At 39.1% G+C, this 20692-nt stretch overlaps 1 protein-coding gene across 1 annotated transcript in view; it reads left to right on the top strand.

Annotated features, from left to right (window-relative positions):
* Window positions 1-20692, top strand: part of slc4a4a (solute carrier family 4 member 4a) — a 73989-nt gene that overhangs the window by 7557 nt on the left and 45740 nt on the right. Inside the window, 4 exon segments of the mRNA XM_039802744.1 lie at window positions 5442-5459; window positions 5462-5614; window positions 16987-17122; window positions 19395-19555. Coding sequence (XP_039658678.1) covers window positions 5442-5459; window positions 5462-5614; window positions 16987-17122; window positions 19395-19555 — 468 coding nt within the window.

Below are 20692 nucleotides of genomic sequence, written 5' to 3'. Positions count from 1 at the left end.
GAAGTAAAGAGGAAGAGTAATCATTTATTCTGACAAAAAAGCTGTCAACATCTCTTCCTCCCCTTATCCAACAGGGGATAAGGGGAAGGTCCAGGGTTCGAGTCTGACCTGTGACGGTTTTCCTGCATGTCTTCCCCCCCTCTCTCCCCTTTCATATCTCAGCATTCCTATCGAATAAAGGCAGAAATGACCGCATTTCTGCCTTTATTCAGAGAGGGGGGAAGACCAGCAGGAAAACCGTCACAGGTTGGACTCGAACCCTGGACCATATGTGTGCCTGCGCTACCAACTGGGCTAGCACAGTATATCTTTTTTTTTTTTTTTTTTTTTTTTTTAAAGCTGTTTTGAATTAGCATGCTGTCAGTGCTGTGTGGCGTGTTGCCATCCTCCCCACTGGTCTGGGCAGGTCCAAGAGGCGCGGTTACTCGGGAAACTGGCGGTGGCGTTGCCTCTCCTCAGAAATCTAGTGAGCTCAACAAACCTCCCAGCAAACACAAGGATTTAATTTCATTCAGTGTGTGCTTACAGGCGGCTCCAAAAGAAGTTCTTCTACACAAAAAAAAGAAGAGGAAGTCGTTACACAAAGCTGCTCTGGCAGTGTGTAAATCTTGCTTTCCAGCTCCTTGACGCGAACATTTCTTATTCCTTCTAACTCTCCTCTCATTCTCTCACCTCCTTTCTTGTTGTCGTTTCGCCTGTGCAAACGTCTTCAGCTCTGCTTTATTGCTCATCTGTCAGCCCTAATAGCACTGTGGTCTTTATTTCTTTCTGTCTGTCTATGTTCTCTTTTATTGTCATCGTCCAGCCATCTGCTCCTGGGTCTTGTTGTAATGCCCACTAGAGCTGGGCAATATATCGATATCGTGATATGAGAATAGATATCGTCTTAGATTTTGGATATCGTAATATGGCATAAGTGTTGTCTTTTCCTGGTTTTAAAGGCTGCATTACAGTAAAGTGATGTCATTTTCTGAACTTATCAGACTGTTATTATTTGCCTTTACCCACTTAGTCATTATATCCACATTACTGATGATTATTTATCAAAAATATCATTGTGTAAATATTTTGTGAAAGCACCAATAGTCAACACTACAATATTGTTGCGGTATCAATATCGAAGTATTTGGACAAAAATATCTTGATATTTGATTTTTCTCCATATCGCCCAGCCCTAATGCCCACTTTCTGTATGTTAAGCTAGATTGCCTCTTTGGTCGACTCTTAATGTTGCTTAATGAACCAGTGTGAAGGTAAAAGGTAACCCAAATAATACTGAGCATTTATGTTAAGCTATTGTTATTCCACATAAGTTTATATTGCTTAAACCTTTGGTGGAAAGAAGGCGAGAGAACTTTAATTAGCTTATCTATCTATATACAACTCTCTCCTCTTCGGCCTCCCTCACAAATCCCTCCATAAACTTCAACTGGTCCAGAATTCAGCTGCCCACATCAAAACCCGAACCCCCTCCATCCACCACATCACTCCTGTCCTCCATCAGCTCCACTGGCTCCCGGTCCAGTTCCGTATCCAATTCAAAATCCTCCTGTTTACATTCCAAGGCCATCCACAACCTCGCCCCCCCATATTTGTCTGATCTCCTCCAAGTTCCCACTCCCTCCCGCTCCCTCAGATCCTCTTCCTCCATACACCTGTCTGTCCCCTCCGCCCGTCTCACCACCATGGGGAGCAGAGCATTCAGCCGCTCTGCTCCCTGTCTCTGGAATTCATTACCACCCCAACTCAGAAACATCGATTCATTCCCCCATTTCAAATTGCAACTCAAAACACATCTGTTTAAAACCGCCTATTCCATTTGATGTCAATTGCTCTGCGCCTTTTAAATATTTCAAATTGTCTCATCAGTGTTATCCACCTCTAAAATTGTTTTCATCATAGCAAGAGGAAAATCTAATAGTTTCAGCATCAAACCTGCAGTCTCATAAGCCACCTGCGCTCCATTTAGGTGGGTTTCCTCACCCTTGCCGGTACGTAACTAGCAGAACGTTGCCACAGCTAAATAGCGATGGAGTACAGCCTTCCTATTACTGTATGAGCTGTGTCGCAAATTAATACTTTCAAGTTGTAGTGTTTACACTGGAAAAGTGGCACAATACAAAAGTGGTCAATATGCATACTGAAAAACCCTTATTTTTTTTATTCTACTACAATGCAACGCCTAAAGGAAAAGGACGAGCTGCTCACAACTGGAAACAAATTCCAACTATTGTGAATGGTGGTGCAATACAGTAGCCCCAGGAACAGCATAGCTCTGGCTAACTTCAGTCTGAGCAGAGGTGTAATCAGTTAAAAGTGAAAACCCCTATGTGTGGGTTTGCAGGGCCTTAAAAGTGTAGTGTTTCCCTAAAATGAATAGTTGAGATGGGTCATTCTGCCTCAGCAAGCGATAAGAATGTCTTTAGCAATTTGTTTAATCATTTTCTCTGTTTTTTGTGAGTTTTAGTATCAGGTGATGGTGTAAATGTTTTAGAGCAGGGGTCTTCAATGCTTTTTAAGCCAAGGACCCCTTAACTGAAAGGGAGACAGATCAGGGACCCCCTACTACATATATTGTGTAAAATGAAGTTGCATATTAAACTGGGCCTACAATAATGTGTAGGGCGGCGTAAAGCCTTTCTTTATACATAATTTTTTTTTTGCATAGGATACTAAGCTATTAAAATAGCCTAGTAATTGTTGGCATGATTTTATAAATCATGTTTTAATGTTAAACATGTTGGCACAGTGAATCCTTAGGATTAACTGTATCTGTGGACGGCCTTAGTGACTACCTTACCTATAGGCCAGTAAGCAGTGGGGATTTATATTTGCTAATATGTTGGATTTATGTTTGCTAATATGTTGGATTGGCATTGACTCGGAGGACCCCCTAGGGGTCCCGGACCCCCTGTTGAAGATCCCTGTTTTAGAGGCTTTTTCTCAAGCGTGACCTTGACATTTGTTTATTGTAATGTTTCGTGAAAATGGGTGAAATTACAGATATAAAAAACAGCCGTCGTTTCAGTACAAAAATGTCAGCCCTCAAAACTAACACAACCATTTGAGCATCTTGTATGAAAAGAAACACTCTCTGCATTAAGTACATCTAGAACATGGCATTTAATCAGTGAGCCAATCCTCAATTTAATCTGCTGTTGTCTTCTGACTAAACTTTCAACAGCTTGGAGTTTTGTTTCATAGAGTACATGAAGTCTGTTTTTCTTCTTCTTGGCCGACGATGCCGTCTTGATTGATTTAGTGTTTTAATGTTATCCCATGAACATGGGCTATGGGACCGGTATCATCTTTGTTGAACCAAAAGTCTAGTGGACAGCAGATGTGATGTGGATCTGTCTGCCAAAATGCTGGACGGCCACAAGTTTAAAGGGCTGTTTGTCTGTTTTTTCTTCTGGAGAGTTCTTTTGTCTCTTTCTGACTTTTATTCATTCTGTGCCATGTGAAGTGGAAAGTGACCAAAACAAACCGATGGACTACAGACATTTTTGTTCATATATATCTATTGTTATATATGTATGTTATATCTTTACCTGATTTTAAACATTGCAAATAGGTTTGAACACATTTTAAGCAACTCACAGTGTTTTTAATCGGTTTCTCTGTAGTTTCGTGAAAAAAGTTCAGTCACATAAACAACGATACAAGCAAACTACAAGCTGATGTCTGATATCCAGTTTTTAACAAAAGGTCGATATCTGCTCAGTGTATTGGTTTAATCTCACTCTGTAAAAAATCACCTGAAAAGCACATATAAAAATTTAATGAGGAGCAGAAAGCCTCTGCTGTACGGTGTCCGTTCATGTTTTAGGTGAGCCTGTGAGCCTTTTTAGATCTCCCTCGTCTCTGATGCTCAGCAAAAGCTTGGTATACTGAACCGTCGGTGTCAGTGAATTTAGACGGACCCCTTAATAAAACAAGGCATTGTGGTACGAGTGAATAATGAACGCTGTTGTGCCTTAAGAGAGATCATTGTTAGTTGCGTTGAGGGGTTCAGCCACTTCCTGGTTGGGTCATGTGCAGTGCTTGGCTCACTGTTACCCGACGTTTGAACACTGATCGCATAGAGCCTTTTGTTTCAGGACTTTTGATGTTTACCCTGAAAGGTTGCTTTTTATAGCCTTCCTCTGATTAAGGATAAGGAGCAACTTATGGGGAACCGGACAGTTAAAACAAAAGTATACAGGTATTCGAGAGAAGGGGAAGAATGATTGATTGATTGGTTGATTGATTGATTGATTGATTGATTATTGCTATTATTTACTTGAAATACAGTAGGACTCTGCTAAAACGAAACCCTGAAACTGAAGGAAAAAATAGCCAGCTTACAAAGTGTTGACAACAGTGGCCATTTTGAACATTGGCATATACATTACTGTATGTATAGAAAACTAGCATTAAAGTGATACTCCACCCAGAATCCTTCTTTTAAATATTAAACACTCACTTATAGACTATATACTTTAAACTGAACATCATAAGGTTCATGAAGGGAGGATTTATTGCAGGACTGCATTAGTTTTGGGCTAGGTGTACTAACAGACTTGCAACTGAGTGCATGTGAGTTTTTATATTTCTCCTAGGCAGAAAACCGCAGTTTGGGTTAACTTGAAATCAGTGAGTAATGATGGGTTGGATTGCATTGGTCACCAGTTTCTTTGTCCACCCTAGCTGCATAATCCACATCTTCTCTGTCCATCATCATATGCAGTGTGTTCCAAATTTCAATCCTCCAGCTCCAGTGAAGCTTGAGATCTTTTGATATTGTTGTAACAGAACGTGTGTTTTCAATATGGTGCTTTGTTTAAACACACTAAATTCCATCTGGAATACACTAGTACAGACCTAAGATAGTGAATAATAAATGCCCTGAACCAGATCCCTTACCTCAGCTATATGACCAGCCTTTCTGAAAATAGATGTATAGCATGTTGGCATGAAATCCACATCCTTAGGAATGGCATGTTATTAGCAACAGTCTGGTCTGCTTGTCATTATTGACCCTTAAATCCACCAAACTACATTTAAAACTGCACGTCCTGTTTGTATTGTGGTAACATGCATAAAAAGCAGTTTTCACTGCTACATTCTACTTCTTTTTCTGTCCAAATATTTGTTTTGACAGTTTACTGCAACCTCTATAACCCTGCTATCTTACGCTGTCTTGAGAATGTGAGAATGTTCCCTGTTTAACTGTATTGAAAAGTGGCCAAGATTGGATTAGGGTCATGTTTTTTTCTTTTTTCAGTGCTCACGTCATGATTTTCTAAATGTTGCATTTTTCTATATAGGGATTTTAATTGTGTCTTGTCATTTTCAGGGAATCAGCTGTGACGTTTACATGCATCATTAGCATCACAGCAATCTGAATTTGTCAGGATGTTTAATGTCAGGGAGTTCATCTGCTCTTTTGCTTTTTGCAGGTCATCACACCGTTTACATTGCGTGCACGTGCCCAAGAGCTATCGGCGTCGGAGGCGTCACCGTCGGAGAACCGGCCACAAGGACAGAAAGGAGAGGTTGACGGAGAATACTTCTGACAAGTCGGACACAGAAAACAACGATGAGGCCAGCAACAGCATCCTCAAACCTCTCAGTAAGTTCTGATGGACTATATGTCGAGGATGATTAGGGCGCATGTCTGTCTTTGCTGAAGGCTGCTCTATTTTCCAGAAAAAAAAACCTGTAACACGCCGTGACCCCAAAGAAGTTGCTGAATCCACTTAGTGGCCAGAAATAGCCGTGTATGTTCTGCCAAGTGACGGGTGTGTTTTGACAGAGCAGAGTGAATTTTCATTGAAAGTAATGGCTACTCCGATGTAATTGTACTAGTGTTGTTGGAGTCTCTTGAGTACAGTGTGTAAGAGCATGCCTTCCTGTGCTTTTGTCCTTGGTTGTAGACATCGGTGTATCTGTCTTTGTGTGCTTTTGGATGTGTCGGCATCTATATGTGTTAATGCTTACGTTCTTGGTTGTATAGAGCTTCTTCTGTCCTTTTTAAAGGGTGTAAAGTGCAAAATGTCCTCAAGCACAGCTGCTGTGATCAGCAGATGCTACGGCCAGTTCGAAGGAAACTTAAGAAAGAAAGCGAGTAGGGAAAGTTACATTGGGTAACTGTGAGTTAAAGTTTAAGCCAAGCTGTTACTGATGTCACCCTTTTTCCCCCACCATGTTAAGGTTAAAGTTAAAAAATGCATACTCAATTGCAATATTGGTCTATAGAAAAATCGCAATAAGATTATTTTCCTAAATTTTCATCCTTTACATGAAGTGACAACAGGACCAAAATACACCACAACTGGATTTTTCCATGTGTACACATCACTTGATGTGGGGGATTTTCTTCAGGACATAAATCCAATCAGAAAATAGATTACAGCCAGCCCATCTGGTTGTTGCTACTAACTGTGAAGATGCATATTTGGAAAAAATTGTGAGCTTTATAGATTTTTGGGTATGTTCCTAGACCACAGTCCAAGGTATTTTGCTACTTTGGGACGCACTGGTCTGTAATAAGCCTCCAAAGTGGCTGAATACGTGATTATTGATGTTGGTGTTTTCCTGCTGTTTTGGAATGGAAAAGCAGAAGAGCAGTTTAATCTGAGCTTTTCTGTTACTAATTTTAATGAACCTACTACATTCAGCTTTAGTTTTACCCTGACACACAGTGCTTGTGACCCTTTGAGGCCGTGCAATGCCCACTTATGATCCATTTTCATCATGTCCAGGAGCATGTTCGAGCAGTACAACCAGAGTGATTTTCACTTCTCATTAGGGCTGCACAATATATTGTTTTTGTAGCAACTACAACTAACTATGTGACTATTCATGAGCTCGCCCAGTTGCGCTGGGTAAAGGATGCTGATAGCCAGGCTCTCATTGGCTAGTAGTTAGCCAATCAAAGTCAAGCAGCTTAGCTCGTTGAATATTAATGAGAACTGGAACAAATCTTCCTGCAGGCTTTCTATAGTACCACGCTAGAATTGCTTGAAACAAGGTAACCAAGGCATTTTTTCCACAAAAAATGTTACAGAGTCCATGGTAGAACTTCAGACATTACCACAAAGTAATGAAATACGTGTGGCAGGGCACCTTTAACAACGTTATCGCATTGTGCATATTTTCCACTTCTACTTCTCATACTATTTCAGTTTAATAGTTTTAGAGGCCTGTAGGTAAAGCTAAAACTTGTATAGCAGAGATTCTTCTTCTAGTCTTATTTTCCATTGGTCTCGCAACCCCTCAGATTTATCCTGCTTTGATTTATCCTTGGTAGACCTCGACTCCCAGACTGCGAACCACTGAAGATAAACTACTGCAAAACAGACAAGATATTAAAAGTACACAGGTGATAGATAAAGCATGTTTTCAGTACAACCTCTTTGTTCATAGGAATATTTTTGTGTTCTGGAGAGGCTGATCTGTCTGAATGACCCTGAAGATGGTTTAATGCAGCCAATAGTTATAGAGTGGTTGTCTGTATTTTCTTTTTGTAGACTATTATGTCCTTGTTTTCCCTCTTGAAAGTCCAACCCTGTCCCTAACTTTAAACCAAAGTGTCTGGCATTTAGACTGACCTAGCATGGATGCAGTTGTACTCTCCAAAGCTAATGGATCGTGTCTCTAAATAACCGATTATTTGTGACCTTCCAAAATCATGAATGTCACAGTCATTCAAAAATGAAATTGAAATAATGATATAGTCAGTTTTTTTGCGGAAAGACAAAGTTTTCTAAAAACAACTGTTGTTTATTTGTGTACTGGGCTATTTTTGACTCTAGAGCAGCTCTGCCTTTGAGAAATATTTGTGCAATTAAAACTGGAATCTGTCAGGCACGCAAAAATTGACAGGCATGCAGTGTATACCTAATGTCCTACTGTTATTCCCTGCCCTCCTCAGTGTTGCTCTCTCTGGGAATCATGGCTGCCCCCCAGGGGGAAGGCCCTTGTCTGTTGTCTGGACTGAAATCCTCTTGTTTGGTCAGATGGACGCTGCAGGGACTGAAAGTACATCCTGGTTACATGTGCGTCCACTGCAGGTCATTTGACCTCTTCTCATTTTGATGAGCATGTTTTTTTTCAAAGCTTTCCCCCCTCCTTTTTAATAGGTTTAAATGTTCTCTCGAAGTGGATTATAAAGATTACTTAGAAACTTGGTACTTATACAAATGGGTTTAATTTCCTAAAGTCAGACAGATCAAGCTAAGACTGCTGTGATGTATTCAGTTTTTTGTGAATATATGTCCATTTTAATGTCCTTGCTTCACTTGAAGGATACCTGCTGCTCTCAGAATTGAAAGTCCAATCCTGAAATTTATGAAGACTTTCAAAATTGATTAGATAAATGCAAAGGTCGAGGTAGAAACCTGGCTGTTTGACAAAGTGGATATTTTGGAGCTAACCCAGCATTCACATGCCAACAGTAATATGTGTTACAACTCTAAACATTTACAACTATCGCTTTGAAAGTAACAAGGAAGGATCCAAACAGTTTTCAGTGAGTAATAAAGCATATATTATATATAAGGTTAATTGGCCTTCCCTTGATGATTGTGGTTGGTATAAGTAATTAACCCTCCTGTTGTCCTCGGGTCAAATTTGACCCATTTTCAAAAAGTTTCTATATCACAAATTTGGGTTTCTTTCAACCAAATTGTTAAAAAAAACCAACGTGGATACAACTAGTAAAGTAAATTATCAGTTCAATACTTTCATTGACTTTGGGTGTTGTATTAAATTTTATGGCATTTGAAAAAAAAAAATGATAAAAGAACGTTGAAAAAAATGCTGAAAAAAGTGACAAAAACATCGGGGGAAAAGTGTCGAAAAAGACGACCAAAAAGTTGTGATTTTAAATTTTGACCCAGAAAAACTAAAAGTTGCTTGTTAAAACAAGGGTTAAAACGATTATTAACATCTTTTTCACAAATCACAACGTTATGGGAGGTTCTGTACAACCTAGGTCTGGAGTTGTGAGACTAGGCTGTCTACAGAGCAACAGACTGTTGGAGATATTCTTCAGTGTCATAGGAAAAAAATAATTGTATCAGTAGAAAAGGTCTGTGGATATTGATTGGATAAACTACTTAAACCTTTGAAAGGCCATCATTTTGTTTAACTCTATGTCTTTCTGGATAGGAGTTATTGTCATAATGAGTTAATCCTTATTGATTGACTCTTAAATCAACAATGTCCCCCAATCCACAGCCTTTCTTCATCCCTTTGTTCTTGTGTACATGTCCGTTTTGTTGCTCTATTTTCTGCTGCAAACAACCAAGATAATACATTTTAGAAGCAAAGGAAAAAGATAATCAATATTATTTCTCCATCCTAGACAGTGACTTCGATCACACACATTTTCCTTTTTCGTTATACCTACTTTCTGTCCACCTGCCTCATCAGAATCACTTTCAACATTAGTCAGACATTGGACATCAGTTGAAGGTTGACACCAAAAGATGTTTTCATCTGTTCAATTCCTTTAAGTATAGACTCATACTACTGTATGTCTAAACTGTTGCAGATCGTTCTTTGAGTACATCTTCTGTTAAATCTTATCATCCCAGTCAATTCTGACTCCTTTTCATTTACCAGACTCACTCTCTTCAACTAGTGAACGTTTTGATTTTGTATTGTTAAACAGTTTCTCTAATTAGGCTTAACATTGCCCAGATATCTCTATTGATTCTGCGTTGCAATAAAAATATACACTAAGATAACACATATTTGATCTGTTATATAGATCACTACCAAAGGCAATTAAACAACTTTGCAGGACACATGAATGAAAATCAATTCCCCCATAAGAGAAAGTGGCTCTAAAGATAAATGATGTGACACAAGTTCATGTCATTCAATCTCATTCCCTCCTCAATCTAAAAACGCAACAACTCCTCTATTGGTATATTTTTTGATATCTTATTGTAATCTAGGAACCCATTTTATTTGGACTTTTCAGCACAACAGTGTATCTCTAGTTACACCTTTTGTCCTTGTATTGCTGTAATTCATGCCATATCCCTCTGACTTGGAATACATTCAAACATCAAACAAGCACCTACCAATAGTAAGGTTTGGTGTCCCTTAGTCTAAATCCTTGATGCTCCGTTGTCGCCGGAAAATTTGCCGGATTTCACTCATTTAGATATCCGTTGCCTTGGGCTTCCTTTGTGCTGGCATTTTAAACTCCGGTGGATTTATGAGGACTATGGTTAACCTTTTCTCAGATCTCTGCAGGGTAAATCCAGACAGCTAGCTAGACTATCTGTCCAATCTGAGTTTTCTGTTGCACAACTAAAACAACTTCTAAACGTACACGTTCCACAAAAACAAGTTCCTTCCGAGCCTATTTTGCAGCAGCACCGCGGCTTTTCTCCAGTGCTTAGCACCGCTCAAGACGATTGTGATTGGTTTAAAGAAATGCCAATAAACCAGAGCATGTTTTCCTCCCATCCCCGAATGCTACGTGGAGTAGCCAGACTCTCCTCCAGCGTGCTTTAGAAGATGGTCTGGCAAAGCGAGACTAGGTGTCCCTCACGATTTTTACAGCAATAGTCTTACTTTTTCAGTATGATCTTAGCCAGGTGTAGCTAGAGGCTGTGTAACTGCCAGTCAGTTGTTGACTTTTCTCTATGTGTACTACTGTTGACCTATGTTCCAGTATGTCAGAAATAAACATCACAAATGTAAAATAAGAAGTAAACACACAGTTCCTTGCTAAAAGATGTTTTGATATCATTAAAGCGAGTGACTCATTTAAATCTTGGGAAATCAAGTAATTCAGTGTGCCATTATTCTGTAATCACCAGTTGTGGCTGTTGTTGAGAAACATTTACATAGGCTGGGTTTAATTTGATTCCATACTGTAATACATTTGCACACTTGCGCACCCTTAGCAATTTTACAGTTCATTTCCGTACATTAGATCCTGGTGGTTTTATCTGGCCTCTGCTCTGGTGCAAAGATAGAAGAAAGAGAGATGAAAACTTGGAATAAAAGACTTTAATGGGTTTACCCTTATGGTCAGAGGATTAAAGTATTCACAAAGAATACTAGTGATGTTGCTGAGTATTCCTGGACAAAGCGGTGCATTAAGCCCTTTTATGGACAAACTTAGCATCACACTTAAACTTGACCCTGCTGTGACGAGTTGCATTGGGCTGTTTGCATTGAAAGCAGAGAAAATGTGACTATACATGCAGACAGCAAAGACGTAGTTTAGTTTTAGGTTGTGTGTCCCCCAGCTAGTATTTGTTACGTTCTCATCAGAACCTGCCCACTTCAGCTTTCACAACAAAATACCAGAGCTAGGAGGTCTGAGTATAAATACTGTGCTTTTCAATGAATCACCCTCTGGGTGTTACTCTGCATTCAACCCAATCCCTGTCCCGCTGCCTGTGATGCTAGCTGCCCTGCATACTGAACATCAGACTTTGTGGCATGGAAAACATTTTCTGTACTCTCAGTGATCCTCTTTGCTTCAAATGAGTGACGCGGAGTTGCATTATCACTGCATGTACAGTCACAAACAATGAACGTGCTATTAGACCCTGTGTAGCCTTATACTGTACTGAGTTTTCCTAAAAGGTCAGAGGGGATGGACGGTATTTGTGTAGGATGCATGTCAAGAGTGGGACTAAACAGGCCTTTAGTGGCAGTCACACTAAGCTTTCTGCCAGGCAGCGGGCATTCTTTCTCCATCCCCTATCCCATGAGCCTCTGCTTCTAGGACAAAGTCCTCTTTGTATGCCCATGGCTCTTGGCTAGAGCACACAGAGCTTTGAAATTGTGTTTGAACGATGGGATTTTCAATACTATCCCTCCATTTCGTGCTTGCCCTCACCCCTCTTTGCTCTCACTCTGCACTGAGCCTCACCTCCTAACCCTTCTCACCCACCCTCCCACCTTTCTCCCAGCACCAACACTGTGCTTTATACCAGCTGGAGTTTTTTGCTGGTTAGCATGGATAGGCAGCATCAGTTTCTCTAATGAAGAATTAGAAAATCTCTCTTGGATAAAATCTTGACAGTTTTAGATGCCTTCTGTGTATAAAAAGACGCCTCAGAGAATTCATTTTTTATTTCTAATGTTTATTCTTTTTAGGTTGGGTACATTTTATTTCAAAGTTACACATATTTTTGACCCACGACAGGAGTTTTGCCATGAAAACGTGTTTCCATCTTCCCTCGTTCAGTTTCTGCTCATTCCTTTATCATGAAATATTGTGAATGCTAAATTTCAATCTGTAAATAGTAATAGCTGTTATTAGTAATATTATAATATAAAGGCTGTAGTTTAAGCACGCAGAAAGGTACAGAAAGTCCAGCTGTAAACACTGGGTGTCAGGTAGCTTTTCCTAATCTTGTGCCAAAATTAATTTCTGCTATGATAATGTGTTTCCTTTCAGCAGGAGGTCTTTACCTTGAAGAAAACATCTAGTATGTGGGGATAGTTTTGTTACAATTGCATTGTTATGGAAAAATATTTCATCCTGCTCTTTAGAAAGAAAACACCTGTACTGCCTTGCTTTTACTGTTATCTGTTTACCACTTCTTTAAATCTATGCACATTTAAGGAATACAGCAACATGTGAGCCTACATCCCTGAGGCTTTAACCCTTTCCTTGCACTGCTTGCTATTGTTTGCATGCAATTTTGGCCATATAGGTATTTAAACTTGTTTGAACTGTTTACTGTAATCAGTGTAAATTGCCGTGGATATGAGTGTCAGCTAAATGTGTGAAACGCACATGTAAATTATTCCAACCAAGGGGTTATTAAACAGGTTGCGACTTAAGCTAGTTGCAGCTTGTGTGTGTCTGTGTCTGTGTGCGCGCGTGTGTGTGTGTGTGTGTGTGTGTGTGTGTGTGTGTGTGTGTGTGTGTGTGTGTGTGCGCGCCAGCAGACAGTTTATCCCCCACCTAGTAATCTTACAGCTTCTTGTCTGGCTCGTACCTGCTGTTGTTATTATGCTGCAGAAAACACAATAGGGGGAAACTGCAGGCCTTCACCTCATTTTCAGTTTGATCACTTACTGCTGACTGAATGAATGAATGAATGAATGAATGAATGTGGTGGGCTGTGTAACGTGTTTGTGTATATGTAAATGCCCAAATTTCACCTGCAAAGAAAAGTCCAGTTAAAGACTCTACATTGGATTATTGTCCTTCCTCTGTGATGCAGATATGTTAATGAATTCTTCATTTAAGAGCAGGACACCAGCACAAATAATTTCCCTTTTCACCAGGTGGGTGGTCACTCTGCCAGAGCATGCTAAAAAAAAAAAATTCTCTGGGTTTCTAAGGCAAGAGTCGAAGTGAAACACTGAATAACTGCATTTCTGGAATAAAAATTGTCAAATTTTAATATATTCACTATCAATGGTCAACTCTCTGGTGCCACAGTATCAGCAAGCTGTTATGTAATCAGATCAAGCAGCTTTGTTATGATCAATCTCACACACACACACATTATTTCATCATGTATAAAGTCTGCAATTGCTCCATAGACAATGAATTAGGAAAGATGTTATAGATGACACAGAGCATCCAAGCGAATGTTCTGAGTATATGGGTACATTTTCTGTTTGAGAACTGAAAACACTACATTAGAATAAAAGTTAACAACATTCTGTTGGTCCACAAAATCAGTCTCCCATTAATTGTCTATGGAGCAGCTTTAGACTTTATACTTGATGACATCGCAAGTTTAAGACTTTCTTCTCTGGTTCCTGGCTTTGAGAGTAGCTCATGTTCACAAATATTGATTGAACTTTTCTAGGCCATGGAAATAACATATTGAAATTCTTAATTTAGGTGGTGTTCCCCTTTAACATTGACCTCAACCATCACAACTACATGCACATATCCTCAACCCAAACCTAATTCTAACCACGACCCTAAAACCAAGTCTTAAAGGACAAATCCGGCACCAAATGAACCTAGGGGTTAATAACACATGGGTACCAAGTTGACCGTTCTCTGGGATATGTTTTCATGTTAATCGAATGTGAATTAGCTTGTAACGCTAGTCGTCGGGGCACGTGAAAGTAAAAAGAAATCGCTATTTCTATACCACTAACAAGGCTCAAAATAGCACTACACTTCCACGGTAGTGGAAGTTTTCCCAAGATGGCACCCACATGTATACATGAATGGTACTGTCTTTATAAACTTAGCTTTTTAATAAACTGTCTGTACACTTACAAAGTTCTCAATGCTTCGGTTTACATGTAGGGACCCTCATTATGCTACCGTGGAAGTGTGGTGCTATTTTGAGCCTTGTTAGTGGTATAGAAATAGCATTTCTTTTTACGTTTGCGTGCCCCGACGACGAGCGTTAATTAGCTAATTAGCGGTTTGCGCTAAAACTGGTCACATTCGATTAGCATGAAAACCTATCCCAGAAAACGGTCGACTCGGTACCAGTGTTGTATAAAGTACTAGAAAGCAATACTTGAGTAAAAGTACAAGTATCGTACTAGAAAAAGACTTTGGTAGAAATGAAAGTTACCTTTTAGAATATTACTTAAGTAAAAGTCTTAAAGTATCTGATATATACTGTACTTAAGTATCAAAAGTAATTTTCTGATATTTAATGTACTTAAGTATTTGAAGTAAAAGTAAAAGTTTTTTTTTTTTTTTTTTTTAAAGCAAGCGGTTAGAACTTTTATTGTGGCTTTCTTATAGTAAAGCATAAAGCATATTCAGGGTTCCCATATCTTCTTAATCTCACTCATCAAATCAAAATCACATTCTTTTCTAGGACTTTTCAGGCACAATTCTCTTAAGTTCAAAGAACAAACAGCATATTTTTAGAGCTGACATCAATGTACAGAAACATTTCTTGCAAATACGGCCACGGGTGTATGACGTTATCTTCACCACTACCCTGTTCACCACTATCGTCGGGGTGGTCGTCTACGATAACGGTAGGTCCTCCAGTAGGTGCTCGTGCTTCCATGGCGGTTTCAGTTGTGCGTCCTCCTCCTCCTTTAGCAACAAACAAGCGCTGAAATAGAGTAATAATCTAGGAGCAGTGATTCGCCAAACCTCCCTTATTGCAGTCGCACACATTTCTTCTAATTACATTTTTTAGTAACAAGTAACGAAGATGCTTAGTGGAAATATAACTGAGTAAAAGTATACATTTTATCTAGGAAATGTAGTGGAGTAAAAGTGAAAGTTGACATAAATTTAAATAGCGAAGTAAAGTACAGATACGTGAAATTTCTACTTAAGTACAGTAACGAAGTATTTGTACTCCGTTATATTACAACACTGCTTGGTACCCATATGTTATTAACCCCTAGGTTAATTTTGCACCGGATTTGTCCTTTAACCCTCAATAAGCTTTTGAATACATGAGGACCAGACAATATGTCCAAAAAGGCCTAAAACTCAAAGTGGTCCTCACAAAGATAGGATGTACAAGAGCAGTAAAAACAGAACATTGGTCATTTTGCCACATAGAGCAATGCAATATATTTTAGCAAGTTGGGCCAATAACAGAATATTTAAAAATGATTAAAGTTAACTTTACTATACATTTAGTACATTTTATCATAGGAGTTACGCATTTTCTTAACATGAAGTTTAAAATGAACTGATTCATGTGTTTCTGCACTTCCTGACTTAAATTACAACATTTAGAAAACTGACTACTGGTTTGCTTTGATGTTCCAAAGTCAAATATTACAGGTCCCCTTAAATAGGGAGCCAAGTTCTTACATCACATCATCAATATATAGTAGTAGTAGTAGTAGTAGTAGTAGTAGTAGTAGTAGTAGTAGTACCCATTGGTAGTTTGTAAGAGCTTAGAAAGGACTTATAAGTCAAGATATCTGCTTTAAAAATATCTATTGGCTAAGGTTTGGTTGAGCAGTAGACTATTTGCTTGTCAAAGGAATCTTAATTCAATTCAAAATTAAATTGGGGTATGTGGACAGTGTTGGAGCTGCAGTAGAACTGTTTTTAGCATACTTTAAAAAAAACAGAATTTAAATCAATCTCCTTCAAACAGCATGTAAATTTTTTACATTAGCAGTCTGAGTCCTTGAGCAGAGATGCTATCGTTCGATTTATGTGAGCTTTTCCTTAACCAAGCTGTAGCTCTAATGATGCCCCATGCACTGATCTTGTGTGGCTGTTTGCTGATGACAATATTCTTAGTGTACAGTTTTCTACATGCATGGGTCTGCTTTCATGAAAGGGGGTAGTGATTGTTTGTGGACTCTCCATTCAAAGTTCAAATATTGTTTCCACTTGTTGTAACAAGCTATGATTGTGTCGACCATTTGCAACATGTTTAAATAGAGCTGAAAAGTATCATTCACATATCAGTCCTGTTGAAATTCTGTTTGTGTTGCTCTCTAAATATTTAAATGAGAAGACATGGGAAGGAAAACTCAACCTCTGCTAAAGAATAGGCCAGTTTGTGGACCATTTCCTAATTGTTAATGGGCTCCAGGGCAGCTTGCCAAGGCTGGAGGTCCAATGGCGAAGGCCTGTTTGAACAGTGAAGGGGGCAGAGAGGGAGAAGGGGCTAGCTGTGGGGACACTGTCACTGAGGGGACCCCTAAACCCCATCAGCCCCCTCCTACCTGGTCCACAAAGTGCTGGAGCAGGCAGCTGAGAGCTGAGAGACTTTAATGAGGGTCTAGCTGCTGCTTTGGGACTCTGGTGAGCTTGTGTAGCTTGCTGACTGTTATCTGTGGATTTGGAGAGTAAAGGGGGGGTCATTAAGGTTTTAAATATGTCCAACAACAACAATAACCAAGAGGAAAACGAGAAGGAGGAAAAGGAAGAGTACACAGAAGAGAAAGGAGAGGAGATCATGGTGAAAATCCCTCCACCTCCTACTGAGGTCAACGGGAAGGGTCCAGCTGAGGAGGGGAAACTGGTGCCCAAACCCTTGCCCAATGGGCACCATTGCCAGCCTATGAACCGCAGTATTTTTCCTCTCTCCGCAGTCTCGCCGGCAGCTGAGAGGATCCGCTTCATCCTCGGTGAGGAGGATGACGGCCCGGCACCCCCACAACTCTTCACTGAGTTGGATGAGCTGCTGTCAGTGGATGGACAGGAGATGGAGTGGAAGGAGACGGCCAGGTAAAGACCTCAGTCTCACACTTGGGGGGCTTCCTTTCCAAGTTCCTATATGCGCACCTATAGTTATGTAATGATGTTTAGAAACCTTCTCCATTGACTTTTTACATTATACGTCATTAAAAACATGTACTGTAACACAGTTGATTGTGAAAACTAAAAAAGAAAAAATTATCTACACAGCCAAATAACTAAACAAACACTTGTAAATTTCAGCTAGTTGTCAGTCTAAAATCCATTATTCTGACATCAGGTAATTTGCTGTGTGCACTGAATTTGGAGCAGCATAAAAAGCGAGCTCACAGGGTTTCACAGGTTTCTCCTGTGTGGGATGGGATAGAGATGGGCTGATTGTTTATACATCATTAGTGTTGGATGAGTGAAGCTCTCTCAGGGGGAAACTGGATCCCTGGGCTGCTGTTTGAGGCTCCAAATGAGTTTAGATGTTATCCTAACCTCTGACCAATTGTGCTGCAGATAGAAGTTACATTTTTTGTTCACTGTTGGATGAGTGATTTGCAGAGGAACTTTCCTAAAGAACTCTGTTGTCAAAGTCTTTCTTACTTTAAGTGCTTTTACTTTTACTCAGGAAAGCTTTTGTGGGGCCAAGTTCTGATGATACATTTGTCCAGCTTCTGATGCAAATTTGTCCAGCTTATGCTGACAAATTAGATTAGATTGGTGAATAATTAACACAGATGGGCTTTATTGTGTCATTATGTCAAAATTAAGTAGGTGACACTACAGGTTACCTACCCATTTGGAGGCATTACTAGGCAGACTAACAACTAGGGTTAGGGAATTGCGTTTCTAATCATGTCATGCCAACCATCTGGAAAAAACCCAGCTAATCATCAAAAACAACAAGATAAAGGGTAGAATGTATTGTCATTCTTACAATATACAATATGCATATACAGGGGAACAATATTGTGTTTCTTCAGTGCTACAATTTACACAAAAGGAACAAATAACATTTAAAAAAAATAAATAAATAAAATAAAAAAGACAAAACATATTACTCGACCAAATAGGGTAGAAGTGACGGTGAAAATGTGAAAAGTGTTTCAACTAAAGTACTGCAATAAAATTGTACAAGTAAGAAATCAATACAAGTGGTTTAGCAGGGTTAAAAAAACTTAATTGGAATACAGTTCCTGACACTTCAAAAAAGTGTATGTTATTTAATAAATGCTTATATATATTGCTTACATAAGGTGAAATAAATCAATCCTGCATCTTTCATGTCAAACTTATTATTCTGCAAATAACTGCAGAGATTAGGACCTGGTCCAATGTCTCACCAAGAGCACTCAGTGGACTTAAAATGAATAAAAGATCTCACAAGTGCTGGGTAGTGCTGGCTGTATCCCAAGTGCAATGTTGGCAGCCAAAACTGGCCTTCTCAGTACCAGTTCAGTTTCTCAACTCCCTGATTCTGAGGGGGTGGGGAGTGATTAAAAAGATACATAAAGCAAATAGAAATGATAATTCTGGTTCACAACTGATAATTTTATCTTAACCATAAACTAAAGAAAAAATGTAATTCCCACACACGGTCAAAGACCATGAGCAAGCATTTTCCTATACAACTGTCTGCCAGGTGTTCATCAGACAACACTTAATGAGCCTTTAACGATAAACCGCATGAAATGAATGACAAAGAGACAGTTTTGAATTGCTAATATTACTAATGCTAATATTTACTATAAGTAGTAGTGAAAGGAACATTTAGTTTACTTGACATATTGCCTTTTAAATATATAAACATTTAACAATTCATCACCCCTAACACATTAGATTTGTGATGCAGCTACAGAACCTGTACTGTATCTGGACATAGATAACATATACAGTACATACTGTATGTGGATTGCATTTGTGCAGTCATATTTAAATTTTAGTTTCCTGGTAAAATTAGCATCAACTCCTGCTTGTGTGATCCAGCTTTATACAAGGTATATTACGTTTTTATGGAATAAATTAACTTCAGTTTATTTTATTATTTATGTGTATATTGAGTTCTTTGCATGTTGATATGCTGTTTGGTCCTGTAATGTAGCGAGATGCCACAAGATCACCATTTGTAGGTTAGTTCATCATTCTTTGATGTACTGAATTGCACTTTCGTGCTGTAAGTACAGTACTTACGAGATTATGGCATAAAAGCTATTAATATCCAACCCTGTTTGTACGTATGTTCTGTTATTGCCTATAGCTGTCTGGAGTTCCCAGTGTAATCCAGTCATTGTTCTCCCCTTTTTCATCCCTCCAGGTGGATAAAGTTTGAGGAGAAGGTAGAGAAAGGAGGTGAACGCTGGAGTAAACCACACGTGGCCACGTTGTCCTTACATAGCCTTTTTGAACTCCGGACGTGCATAGAGAAAGGCACCATCATGCTCGACATGGAAGCTTCTACTCTACCTCAGGTTGTTGGTAGGTTGGCCGCAGGTCACTTATCAACTTACATCTGTCACAATATAAATTGCATTACATTTGGGTAAAGCTAATTAGCATTGGCAAGTATCTTTTATGAGGACATGTAATGCCAGACAATGTTCAGGTTTAGTTATTGGGTTTAAGCACATGGTTTTTACACTGGAGACTGGGGGTCATCAGCAGGAAGTTAGTGTTTTTTTACAATAATTGACTTGACCTCTTTAAGCCCAAACTGAAATTACTTAAAGTGCTCATATTATGCTTTTTGGCTTTTTCCCTTTCCTTTATTGTGTTATGTATCTTTTTGTGCACGTTATAGGTTTACAAAGTGAAAAAGCCCAAAGTCCACCCCAAAGGGACTTACCATCTCCAACAGAAAACACTGTTCACAAACTGCTCCAAACAGCTCTATTGTAGTCCAGCCTTTACTTCCGTGACGAACGTGCGTCACTTTGTAACACACGTTATAGCTGCTAGCGTGGCACGACCTCATGCTCTGCAACTGACTAGCTAGCAGTACTTACCTAGCTACTGCACATGTGCGACTCCCAACAAAGATGGAACAGAAGTGAGATGCCTCACTCTGTAGCTAAAACAGAGAGCTCAACACACAGGGTGAAAAGAGGAGCTGCAGCAATGTGCAGTACAACAAATATATGGTGTTTTCTGAAAATTAAACCACATAAGCCTATTCTGGTACAACCTCTAAATACAATTATAAACCTGAAAATGAGCATAATATGAGCACTTTAAGTTTTAGAGCCAAGACATTAAAAACTGTTTACACCGGCTGAGTATTAATCCCCTTGACTATCAAATTAATTTTGATATGTTTTACCTGTGGATTGAATTTTTACCCATTACCACATAGTTAGTCAACTAACCTTACCCAGAGCTCAAGTAACAATGTTAAGTACAGGAACATGGTTATGAGGTTTTTCTTTTCTCAACCAAGTGCTTTGAGGTGCCTAAACCTAACCATACCTTTAATTGCCAGGATTGGATACCTGTTGAAACAAACAATTAAAAAACACTGACAAATACAGTCATAGAAAACACATTTAAATATGTAAACATTTTGTTGTTTCATTGTTACAAAACAGTCTGATCACCATTATGTTCATAAAAAGATTA

This window comes from Perca fluviatilis, chromosome 6 (assembly GCF_010015445.1).
Source record: "Perca fluviatilis chromosome 6, GENO_Pfluv_1.0, whole genome shotgun sequence".
Lineage (NCBI taxonomy): Eukaryota > Metazoa > Chordata > Actinopteri > Perciformes > Percidae > Perca > Perca fluviatilis.
Note: the sequence above shows the minus strand (reverse complement) of the source record. Positions and strands in the feature narration are given on the sequence as shown.